The sequence below is a fragment of the Ustilaginoidea virens genome, chromosome 3 (assembly GCF_000687475.1).
Source record: "Ustilaginoidea virens chromosome 3, complete sequence".
NCBI classification, from domain to species: Eukaryota; Fungi; Ascomycota; class Sordariomycetes; order Hypocreales; family Clavicipitaceae; genus Ustilaginoidea; species Ustilaginoidea virens.
Genome location: NC_057318.1, coordinates 2,237,494 through 2,250,017, shown reverse-complemented (window position 1 = coordinate 2,250,017; position 12,524 = coordinate 2,237,494). Strand labels below are relative to the sequence as shown.

General features: G+C 37.2%; 1 protein-coding gene across 1 annotated transcript; it reads left to right on the top strand.

The window, feature by feature from the left end:
• Positions 1-8,610: 8,610 nt before the first annotated feature.
• Positions 8,611-10,574, top strand: UV8b_03738 (uncharacterized protein; the record flags this gene model as incomplete). The annotated part of the gene is made up of 3 exons (XM_043141236.1): positions 8,611-9,124; positions 9,193-10,494; positions 10,549-10,574. 3 exons carry the CDS (start codon positions 8,611-8,613, stop codon positions 10,572-10,574), a joined length of 1,842 nt encoding a protein of 613 aa, XP_042997170.1.
• Positions 10,575-12,524: the final 1,950 nt, after the last annotated feature.

Sequence of the window (12,524 nt, the reverse complement as noted above, 5' to 3'; positions counted from 1 at the left end):
TATTAAACTAAACCTAGCTTAAGCTAATGGCCCTGGTATTAGTAGAATCGCTATAAGGAAATCCTATAAAGAAGTAACGAAAGCCCCCCTAATTATTAGAGTAACTAATATAGAAGTAGCAAACCGACTCTATAAGACTAAAGTCATCTACTAAGCAGAAATCTTTAAGGCTAAACTATATAATAAAATTATCCACCTAAGATAATACTACTAATACTTCAAATTCGGATATATTGCAAATTACTATATAGAGACCCCTCGATGCGGACGATATAGCATAAAGAGACACCCTAATAGAGATAAAGACTGCCTTAGTATTATCAGTAATAAAAAAGAGTATTGCCTTAACTACTAAAGACCCTATCCAGCCTAGTCTCGATTCTGCCCTATAGCGAATAGGCAATAGGATATCGCAAGATAGGCTTATAGCACTAGACTAATATAGTTTGTAACTATTAGCACCTTATTAATGCCTCCCCCCCCTATCCTAGAGGATAAAGGCCGCAGACGCCTCGCTAATAACTCCCCTAAGGAGGACTCCTTAAAAAAACAAATCGGTAGATTATATAAAAAAAGCTCTATCGCCCCCGAGAGGACTAATAGTAGCAGTAATATCGCTATATTCTTCCAACCTAATTTATCTAAGCCTACTACTATTAATATATTAAGAGCCCCAACCCCCTAGCCCTAATACTAATAATAAAGGTACTATACTAGAATATATAAAAGAAATTACTGCTAGCACACTTTGCCTTTAATTATAAATCCGAACCGGATATTATCGCCCTCTAAGAATTCGCAGCCTTAGATAGACTCCCTCTATACTCTAGCCTCGGTAGATATTAAGTAGCCGCCTATAGCAGATATATAGCGATCTATATCTATAAAAGATATACTCCTGGCTCTTAGGCAATAGACTTAGGTCTAGACTAATGCCGTATTATACTCTAAAATACCGATATCTACTCTATTTACTCCCTAATCCCTTCCCCGAATTAATCTACCCCCCTCTAGGAATTCGCCTAAACCACCCCTCGCTTTTATAGTATCTTCACTAGTGATTTTAATATCTACTACTTTATATAGGACCGCTCTTATAGAACTTCCTTAGGCTATAATACCCTCTTTGAATTTATATTAAAATAGAAGCTAACCTTTATAATATTATAGGGAGAGATAACTAGATAAGCCCTAAGCAAACGTAATAGCACTATCGACCACGCATAAAGTATAGGAGACCTTAATGTAGAGTTTATAGGGGCGGCAGATATTACTAGATCCGATTATATCCCTTAGGTAATCTAGGTAAAAATAGGACTAAATAAGTTTCGCAAACTACCGCCAATACACTAATAGAAGAAACTTAATAAAATCCTCGCTCGAGCTAAAGCTAAAGTTAGGATAGCTATCCTATATGCCTTATACCTACCCTAGTCCCCTATAGAGATCGATACTTTCGCCTAATAGCTTACGACCTAACTATAGGCTATCGCTAATATCGCTATACTTAAGAGTAGAACTAAACTGCTAGGAAGGGCCCTATAGTAGACTTAGGAAGTACAATCGGCCATAATAGCGGCCTATAAGGCTATAAGGAATTAGAGAAAAGACCGTATTAGCCTTAATTAGTTAATAGTATAAAAAGCAGAGATAAACTAAACTAAGGTTATCTAATAGGAAAGGCACTAGATATAGAGAAAAGCCGTCAATAAGGCTATAATGAAAAACGCAGACCTATAGTCCCTAGAGAAATAGGCCTAGATATATAGTAGACTTCCTTTAAAATTAAGAGAAATCCCTATACTTCTTTAAGGCAAAGGAGCCTAAATATAAGAAGCAAAAATATATTCCTCTAAAGTAGAAATACTAATAGAAAGATTCTTCCTAATATTAATAGCTACCCTTAATAATATCCTAAACCCGCGATTCCCTTACCTTACTAATATATTATTCGCCCCTAAAGACGAATTCTCTAAAGTAGATATCTATAATGCCCTCCAATATATAGCTAGCTAGAAAGCACTAGGCCCTAATAGTATATCGGCAGGATTCCTTAAAGCCTATAGAGAACCAGTTCTTAGAGCCCTAATAATACTCCTCAATACTATATATAGAACTAGTTACTACCTAATATAGTTCTAGGAAGCTAAAGTCGTAATATTAAGAAAACCCGGTAAAATACCTAAGGAATACTAAAGAGTAGGAGCTTAATGCCTAATATCCCTCTTAAACCTCCTCAGTAAAGTCCTCGAAGCTATAGTGGTAAAAAGACTAATAATAATCGCTAAAGAATGGAAATTACTACTAGATATGCAAATAGGCAATAGAGCAAATAGATTAATAGATATAGCGCTATATACCCTAGTAGAAGCAATTAAGGCTACTTAGCAGCATAAAGGAATAGTATCGCTACTATAACTAGATATCTTTGCGGCATTCGATACTATTAACTATACTAGACTTACGTACCTCCTCCTCTAAAGTAGCGCCCCCTAATAGATAGCAGCCTAAGTCTAAGGCTTTACTGTATTGCATTTAGCTAAAATCTTCTTTAAAAGCTAACCCACCTAAAGATTCCTAATTACAGTAGGAGTGCCCTAAGGCTCCTTAATCTCCCTAGTCTTTTTCCTCTTCTATATTATACCCCTATACCGCAGACTCGAAGCAGTAGATAACTCGCTAACCTTAAGATTCGCAGACGATACTAATATAATCGCATATGGCAAAATAACGCGGGATATAGTTGTAACCCTCTCGAAAATATAGAAGATCTGCGAAAAATAGTCGGTAGAAGCCAGACTAAAATTTAACCTAGTAAAAAGCGAGCTAATATACTTTACTAAATAGTACCGACCGGATACTATAATAATACGACTCGGTAACGCGACTATCTAGCCTATATAATACGCCTGATTCTTTAGAGTAGAGATTAACCGCAAACTTAGCTAGACTGATTATAGGGCCTAAATAGTAAAGAAGCTAGAAAGGCAGAAGCTCGCCCTTATCGCTTTAGCGGCCTCTATATAAGGATATTAGTTCTGCGAAGCCCGACTACTATATATATAAGTCATTAGAACTATAATCGCCTTTAGCGCTAGAATCTAGTATACTCCTATAAAGCTGGGAGAAATAGTAAGAGGTATTATATATAGTTTAGCCGCTAAATAGTTAAAGTGCCTTTATATAATTATAAGAGCCTATTGAGTAATACCTAATGCAATTATAGAAACTAAAGTAGTAGTCCCCTTACTTAATCTCTATTTTAATTTGGCCTAATAACGATTCCTTACTAGAACCTAAGAAAATAGTATAGCCGATCTTATCTCTAATATATATACTATTATCTAGATTTAGCTATAATAAAGACCTACCTACAGATAAGGGCGACCAACCGAGAATAGAATACTAAATTATATAGCCTTTAAAGATTCGATTCTACTTTAGGATAACGAATTATCCCCTATTTACTCTCTAGCTTTTAAATAGATAAAGAGATAGCAATCGAAGTAATAACTTACCTAAATATAATACCTGCTAAAGAACCGCCCTACTACTGAATATACCCCTAACTTCACCTTTATAAAAAAGATACTAAACCTCTATAAAAACCTCCGTAAATATAAGTCCTCCCTCCTCACCCAATTTAGAACGGAAAAAATAGGCCTTAACGAGTTCCTATATAAAATAAAGGTCCTATCTATCTGCTACCTATATTACTAATGCGATCCCAATATAGAAAATATTAAATATATAATCCTAGAGTATAGCAATTATCTTAGAAACCTTCCCCTTTATATCTAAGACCGCCCTATACTAAATAAGTATAATATCACCTAAGCACTTAAAAATAAAGACTTAGCTAAACAGATTATTAAATAGGTCTTTAATACCTGCTAGCTCGAATAGTTTACCCTAGCTATCGTATTTACCGCCTATATAGACTTTAGCTCTAATAGTAATCCGATATAATTGCACCCTAACCCTAGACTATATATATATATATATAGATAATTATAGATAAAGATACGATTGACTATATAGATAGGGGAAGAACGTCTTTTTTATATAAGCTACCTATACGGTCGATAGATTTAGACCTTTAATCTTCTTAATATCTTTAACCCTTTAGACCCTTACTCACTCTATATTACCCTCTCTATTACTATAGCTATTATTAGGAGCTACCCTCGCTTTTCCTTTTCCCTTCTTTTTCCCCCTTAGAGAAAAAGAGACTGCAGATTTTAAATACATCTTTCGTTTAACCCTAGCGGCTAGACCTAGCGTTCCTTTTATAGGCGATTCTATTATTTTTAACCCTTTTCTCTTCCTCTTAAAGGGGGAGGGGGTAGAAGTATTGGCATAAAGACGAGGAGAGGATAATAATAGAACTACTAATTTAGTTTACTTAGGCTATACCGACTAAATAGTAGGCAGGGGAGGCTTTAACGGCGGTATAACTAGCGCTCTAGAGGCAGATACCACTAGCTAAGACTTTACTTAGGACTTTATAAACTTTAAAAACGTAACCGCTTATTATAACTTACTAAAAGACGGTATCGCAAGAGTCTTAGATTATATTAGCAAGACCCCCTTGCTGCGAGGTGGTTCCTTTATAGTAGTAGGCCTGGGAGCAGGCTTGTTATCGATATCTAATATAATAATAGAACTAGTAGGGCTTCTATCGCCGGTAGTAGTAGTAAGAGGCTAAGTTCCTTCGACCGACAAAAGAGGCTAAGGCTCGCCGCTATAAGCGCGCTCTAAAGCTAAAACCCCTCTCTTAATAAGCCTAAGGAAGTCAGCCAGTAGCGAGATTAAGACTATAGGCACCGTTATTCGTATTATAATAATAGAGTCGTTTTAACCCTTTCGAGGCACCGAGGTGATTAGCGCAATAGACCGATATACAGCCTATTAGGCCTCGTAGTAATCATTTTTATCTACCTACTAAGGTTAACTATAAAGTTAAAGGATACTAGCAAACTAATATACTTACTTCTTACTTATAAGTGTAGGCCTTCTGTAATATAAGCATACTCTCTACCGGTTCGCGGTTCGTGGTATTATACATTAGGATATAATAAGGCTTCTGCTTTAAAGTATAAGCGAAACAGGCACCCCCGAGCCCTACCTACTATTAGAAAAAGATAGATAATAATTAAAGAGAACCTCTTACCTTATTGGTCATAATAACGAGCGGCCATATTAGCACTATGGCGTACGCAGGGACGATACGGCTATTTTCGAGCTAGGCTAAGACCTAACTCTAGAACGGTAGGCATATTAAAAAATAAAGGATGTATAAAAACTACTATAGCGCAATCGAGGTAAAAAAGTAAAGGAAAATTCTTAGTAATTTTTAATAAGGAATAAAAAAGGAAAAGGAAAGGAATTAAAAAGGTAGGGTAGGTAAGGGAGACTTTATACCGCTGTATGCCCGCACTAGATCACTCGACCGTCTGCTAGCTGCCCTAACCTATATCAGACGAAGCCAATAATAATAAAACGCGCGACTTACCGCGATACCGCCGCCCACCCGATACTGATGTTACCGCTGCCTCCTATACCTAATAATATTAACTACGTTGGTTCCGATTCACATCCACCCTAGAGCCTAACTAATGCCTAATAACCAATGACTAATAACCACTAAGGCAAATCACTGCGCCTATTGAGGCGCGCCTACTATCCACACTTTCCCAGCCCTGCCGCCAGACCTAGTCTCGCGCGATAGGACACCTCCTCGCAATACATAGTAAACCCCCTTTGATTCCGAAGGGATACTATCGACTATAGATAATATATAGGTTTTCCTCCCGGCACTCGGGTTTCCTATATAGATTAGGCATAGAGGTATTAGCATTAGGCTAGATAGGGGCTTATCCCCCCCCTAGATAGCTTAGCTAGTGTAATATATATATATATATATATAGGTTATTTAGCTCTAAATAGCCTCTAGCGTAATTTAATAATAATAATAATAATAAGCACCCCCAAGTCTTACCTATTATTAGCAAAAAATAGATAATAATTGAAAAGAACCTCTTACCCTATTAGTTATAATAACGAGCGGCTATATTAGCACTATAGCGTATATAGGGATAATATAGCTATTTTCAAGCTAGACTAAGACTTAACTTTAGAATATTTAGCATCTCAAAGAATAAAGGGTATATAAAAGCTACAGCAGTGCAATTAAGGCGGAGCCATATATAAAAGAGTGAAGGAAAATTTTTAGTAATTTTTAATAAGGAATAAAAAGGGAAGAGAAAAGGAAATAAAAAGGTAGGGCAGGTAAGGGAGACTTTATACCGCTATATGCTCATATTAGATCACTCGATCATCTGCTAGCTGCCCTAACTTATATTAGACGAAATCCATAATAATAAAATGCACAATTTATTGCATTACTGCCGCCTACCCGATATTAACGTTACCATTACCACCCTTGCCCAATAATACTGCCTATGTCGGACCCGATGCATACCTACCCTAGAGCCAAACCAATAACCACTAATGTAAGCTACCGCGCCTATTAAGGCGTTTTTACTATCTATACTTTCCTAGCCCTGCCGCTAGACCTAGTCCTACGCGATAAGACACCTCCTTATAATATATAGTAAATCCCCTTTGAATTCGAAGGGATACTATTGACTACGGATAATATATAGGTTTTCCTCCCAGCACTTAGGTTTCCTATATAGATTAGACATAGAGGTATTAGCACTAGGCTAGATAGGAACCCATCCCCCCTAGATAGCTTAGCTAGGGTAATATATATATATGTATCTATTAGATCTTATTATTATTAATAACATCCTAGTCGATCTCTAATTTATATTCTATAAAGGTCTTTTATACGGTAAATATAGCCTTTTTACTATTAAAGGGTTCCCCGACTGGTATTAGCTTATATTTTTATCAGGTTTCCTTTAGGATTAAGATAAAATCGGTTTAAAATCAATCTAAGGTCGATATAGGTATTAACAATAGTTATTATTATATTTAGTCAATAAGAGCCTATATCTAATACTCGGTCTGCTTAGCCTAAGCGTATATCTAGCGCTTATTCTTTTAGCTTTAGGATAGCTATTCTTAGAACCTTATATTAAGTAATTTTATAGTATTTATAATTAAGTCTATTTGCGCGGCCTATTAGCAAGCGGAGGTGCGTTAGGCATTGATCGAGCCTATAATATTCTATGAGGGGTCTATATCTATTATCGGCAGTTGTATATAATATAACAATAAGGGTTAAGAGAGTTTTATCAATTATAATAGACTAGCCCTAGGGCAACTGCAAATAGGCGTTAATCGGATGTATTAATAAAACTAAGGAGAAAGGGAGAAAAGCCCGAATTAGGTCCCTTTTGCAGTCTATATATATCCGTATGTAGCGCGGACTAGAGCCCTAGTATTGTCCTATCGCCCGTACGTCTGTCTTATATAATCTGTCCTAGGCTAGGCACGGGCGCAGCCCGAGCCTTAGCTAATCTATAATACGGGCATAGCCCGAGTCCGTGATATTGTATAGTCTTAGAACTTAGTGATAAATCTAATATTTATATTAAGATTAAATTATAAGTTGCAGACAGTTTTATGTCATATAGCTAGCTAGTAAGACTTTACTTTATATTAATCTTTAAAATTTGAATAAGAATCTTACTAGTTGCTTTAGTAATTTATTATTTATAGGTATTTATTTTAAGTCTGTTTTTATTTACTTTATTTAAGTCTATAATTTCAGCTATCTTAGCTATACCTACCTTTTAGGGCTGATACGCTATCAGCAGATAGAGGAAAATAGCATAAGGAATTGATTTATTCAATTTTCTAATGTTTTAGAGATGAATTTATGCTGGTACTATAATACGGGTAAATGCGAAAAGTTTTTATTATAATGCCTACTAATAATATATAAAATAAAGTAAAATAAAATGTTGATTTATTTACTTTTTAAGTATTTAATAATATTATTTTGCTAGTACGAAGATGCGGGTGAAATTTTAAAAATATTTTTGCTATATAATATATTTTTATTTTACTTAAGAATTTTAATATATTATTAATATATAATTATTTAATTAGATCTTGCTTTTTTTTTTACTAATAATAATAAGCTCTTACTAAACCCTTATTGTAAAAAAACTTACATTTACTATATCCAGATCTAGGTACTTCCATTATAATACATATATTTAAATATATTCTATTCTACTGTATCCCAGTTTTTAAACAGGACTTTAACTTAAAGTCAGCGCAATAAGTAATCCCATTCCCTTGCCTAGAAGCAGACATCGCTTGTTTCGTGCTTGCGCTCTTTTTGTCTTGTGAGTCTTCAGCTATTCATTTAAACAGAACTTTACAGCTGCGAACACAGCCTTAGTTCTGTCTGTTATCAAACAATAAGTAACTCTTCCTCAGTCACACCAGTCTTGATTTGTGGACATGTATTAGCTCGTTAAGTGCTATCTCGAGACTCCTTTAAGGTCAGCCAGTCACTCACTGCAGGAGTCGACGCAAGAATTTTTGGCGAGCTTTTCGACCCCACAACCCGTCAAGAGACATTAACAAAGTTCGTGCTTTGTACACAACCCAAACAGAGCATCAGAAATGATCAGCATGTCCGGTAACCTCGTCGGAAACCGAAATAGCAGTCCAGAGGCTAATAGCTCCTGCTCGCTTCGTCCGCCTCCATCGCGAGCCATCGGAACCGGGAGCTCGCTTCGAGCATCCGCCGATATGGCTACCCTCCCTGGATCATCCGCAACCCGCATCCGACCTTCTTCTGATTTTTATGGGCAACCTCAACAAGTACATGGCCACAATAATATGGAAAACGACTCGCAAGACAAAATTGCACAACAATGGATTGCCGACATCGACCAGTACGAGACAACTCTGGAGGAAATGGCTGCGGCCACATTGGATAAAGATTTCAAAGATGAATTGAGTGCCATAGAGCAATGGTTCCGGGTTCTGAGTGAAGCCGAGCGAACGGCCGCTTTGTATGCTCTCTTGCAACAAACAACCCAAGTCCAAATACGGTTTTTCATTCAGGTTCTCCAACAAATGGGTAAAAATCACCCTTTGTCCGGGATCCTGTCACCTGTAAATTTTGATAAAGGTCTGTGGGAATGATAGCACCCTTGTTCTGATCTTTTGCCGTAAGTCAAGCCACTGATTAAAATGCAGATCCCATGTCGAATCGGTTGAGCGATGCTATGAACAAGTTGAATGTCGACTCCACGCGTAAATCATTTTCCCGACACTCTGCTGTAGTTTCAAACAAACGGAACTCAGGGCTGAACACTTCAACTATTAATGCCATGTTTCCAGACGCAGCAGCGGCCATTGCAACCGAAAAAGCAAAATTTACGCAGCAGACTGGTAATCCTCCCTCATCGAATCGTAACTCCGCGGCTAATGACCCTCGCCTTCCTATATCTGGAACTCAGGAGTCTCACGATATGGGAGCAACGAGTTCGGCTTCTCTATGGGGTAGCGCGACTGGCTCTGATCAAGTCAACGTCAACCCGTCTACGGCGCAGACGCCGATGGGTCAATTTGTACAACCTGCTGCACCTGGAGGGATTAGGTCTCCTCAACTTCAAGTGACTGGCAGCTCGGGTATTCAAAGCACGGCCCTCACCGCACCTGAAAAGAATCCCTCTGATTTACCCCTTTTGTCTCCATATCAGTCGACAAGTGGTAGTTGGGCATCCATGGTCAACACGCCAATGGCAGCAACGTTTAGCACGGGAAACATAGGTGCCAACCAAGCTGATATGGTAGCCAATGCTACGGCAATGAAACTTGCGGCTCTTTCAACTGTCAATAATCGGTTTGCGCTCGATGACGTTCGCAAATACCGCCGCGCGAGATCTAACGATGCCCAGAGTAGTGGGCACGCACAAATATCACCTTCCGGCCAATCAGTGACCGTATCTGGCAATAACGTGGTCATGGTTAACGAGCATGGACATGTATTAAGCCGAGAACAGGTTCTTGCCATACAAGCGCAACAGAGTCTGGGTCTAGGCGGCCAGAGATCCCGGCCTAACTCTCCAGGCATTGCTATTCATAGCGGGCTGGGCCCAGCTTCCCATTTCACCTCACCCCAACACAACGGGTTCTTAAGTGCTTATGATGGTTCCTCTGGGCTGTTAGGCGGCGGTATACCGTCTGTGAATCTAGGTCAATTAGGCATTAGTGGACACGAGGGGTATTTGTCAGACCACTCCGATATAGTCCGTGGGCGCTCACCTAGAGGACGACGGGGTAGTTCTAAGCCTCCAGAGGACCCTACCGATCCAACACTGCTTCAGGATATTCCAAGCTGGCTTCGCAGCCTACGACTGCATAAATATACCGACAATTTAAAGGATATGAAATGGACGGACCTAATTGAATTAAATGATGAAGCTTTAGAACAGCGTGGAGTAAATGCGCTTGGCGCACGAAGAAAAATGCTAAAAATTTTTGAACAAGTTCGAGGTATGATTATTAATATCTTATTTAAAAATAAATATTATCTAACTTAAATCATAGAAGCCAGAGCAGAAGGCAAGGTATAATAATAATTATAAATTTAAAAAAAAAAAACTAGATTTAGTTTTAATTAAATATATTTTCATATAAAAAATACCTCTAAAATAATTTTAAATAAGTATTATATAAATATATTAAATTTTAAAAAAAAATATTAAAAGTTTTTATCTATATATATATATATATTAATTACTCTAGTTAAGCTATCTAGGGGGGGGTTAGGTTCCCGTCTAGCCTAATACTAGTGCCTTTATACCTAATCTATATAGGAAACTTGAATGCCGGGAGAAAAACCTATATAATATCCTTTATTGATAGTATTTCTTTAGTTCCAAAAGAAATTTACTATATATTATAAGGAGGTATCCTATCGCGTAAGACTAGGTCTGACAATAAGGCTAGGAAAATATAGATAATAGAAGCGCCTCAATAAACGTAATAGCTTATATTGGTATCTTTATAATTATTGGTTTAGCTCTAAGGTAGATGCGCATTACATCCGGCATAAGCAGTATTATTAGGAGCGCATATACAGGAGTGGTAGTAGTAACGTTAGTAGCGGGTAGGCGGTAGTATCGCGATAGGTTGCATAATTTATTATTATTAATATTATCTGATGTGGGTTGGGGTGTGGACAGCTATTAGTACAGCTAGTAAATAGTCGAGTAATCCGACGCGGTTATATAGCAGTATAAAGTCTCTCTTACCGGCCTTACCTTTTATATTCCTTTTTCTTTTCCTTTTATATCCCTTATTAAAAATTTCTTCTACTTTATTATATGCGGTTCCGCTTTATTTGCGCTACTGCGGTTTATTATTTATATACCCTTATTATTTAAGATACCAAATGTCCTTAAGTAAGGTCCAGATCTAACCTAGAAGTAGCTATATCACTCTTATGTGCGCTATAATGCCGACGCGGCGGCCCGCTATTGCAACTAATAAGGTAAGAGATTATTATTATTTATTACTTGCCTTTTACTAATAGTAAATAGGAACTGGGGGTATATATATATATGTATTACTCTAGCTAAGCTATCTAGGGGGGATGGGTCCCTATCTAGCCTAATGCTAGTACCTCTATATCTAATCTATATAGGAAACCCAAGTGCCGGGAGGAAAACCTATATAGTGTTCTTAATCAGTAGTATCCCTTCGAATTCAAAGGGGATTTACTATATATTATAAAGAGGTATCCTATCGCGTAAGACTAGGTCTGACGGCAAGGCTAGGAAAATATAGATAGTAGGAGCGCCTCGATAGGCGCGGTAGCTTATATTAGTAGTCATTAGTTATTAGTTATTAGTCTAGCTCTAGGGTGGATGTGAATCGGATCCGGCGTAGGCAGTATTATTAGGTAGGGGCAGTAGCGGTAACGTTAATATCGGGTAGGCGGCAGTATTACGGTAAATCGCGCGTTTTATTATTATTGATTTCGTTTAATGTAGGTTGAGGCAGCTAGCGGACAGTCGAATAATCTAGTGCAGGTATATAGCGGTATAAAGTCTCCCTTACCTGTCCTATCTTTTTATTTCTTTTCTTCTTCCCTTTTTATTCCTTAATGAAAATTTCTAATAATTTTTCTTTACTCCCTTATATATAGTTCCGCCTTAATTGCGCTATTATAGCTTTTGTGTGCCCTTTATTATTTGAGATACTAAACGTTCTAGAGTTAAGTCCTAATCTAGCCCGAAAATAGCTATATCATCCCTATATATACTGTAGTGCTAATATGACCGCTCGTTATTATAACTAATAAGGTAAAAGGCTCTCTTTAATTATTATCTGTCTTTTACTAATAGTAAATAGGACTTAAGGGTGTCTATTTCGCTTATACTTTAAAGTAGAAGCCTTATTATATTATAAGTGCTAAATCGCATTATAGTCGATACGGTTCTAAATTAACTAGGGTAAAGCTAAAGCGTAATACTATGAATTGCAAACTGGTAGAGAGTATATTTATATTGCAAAAAGCC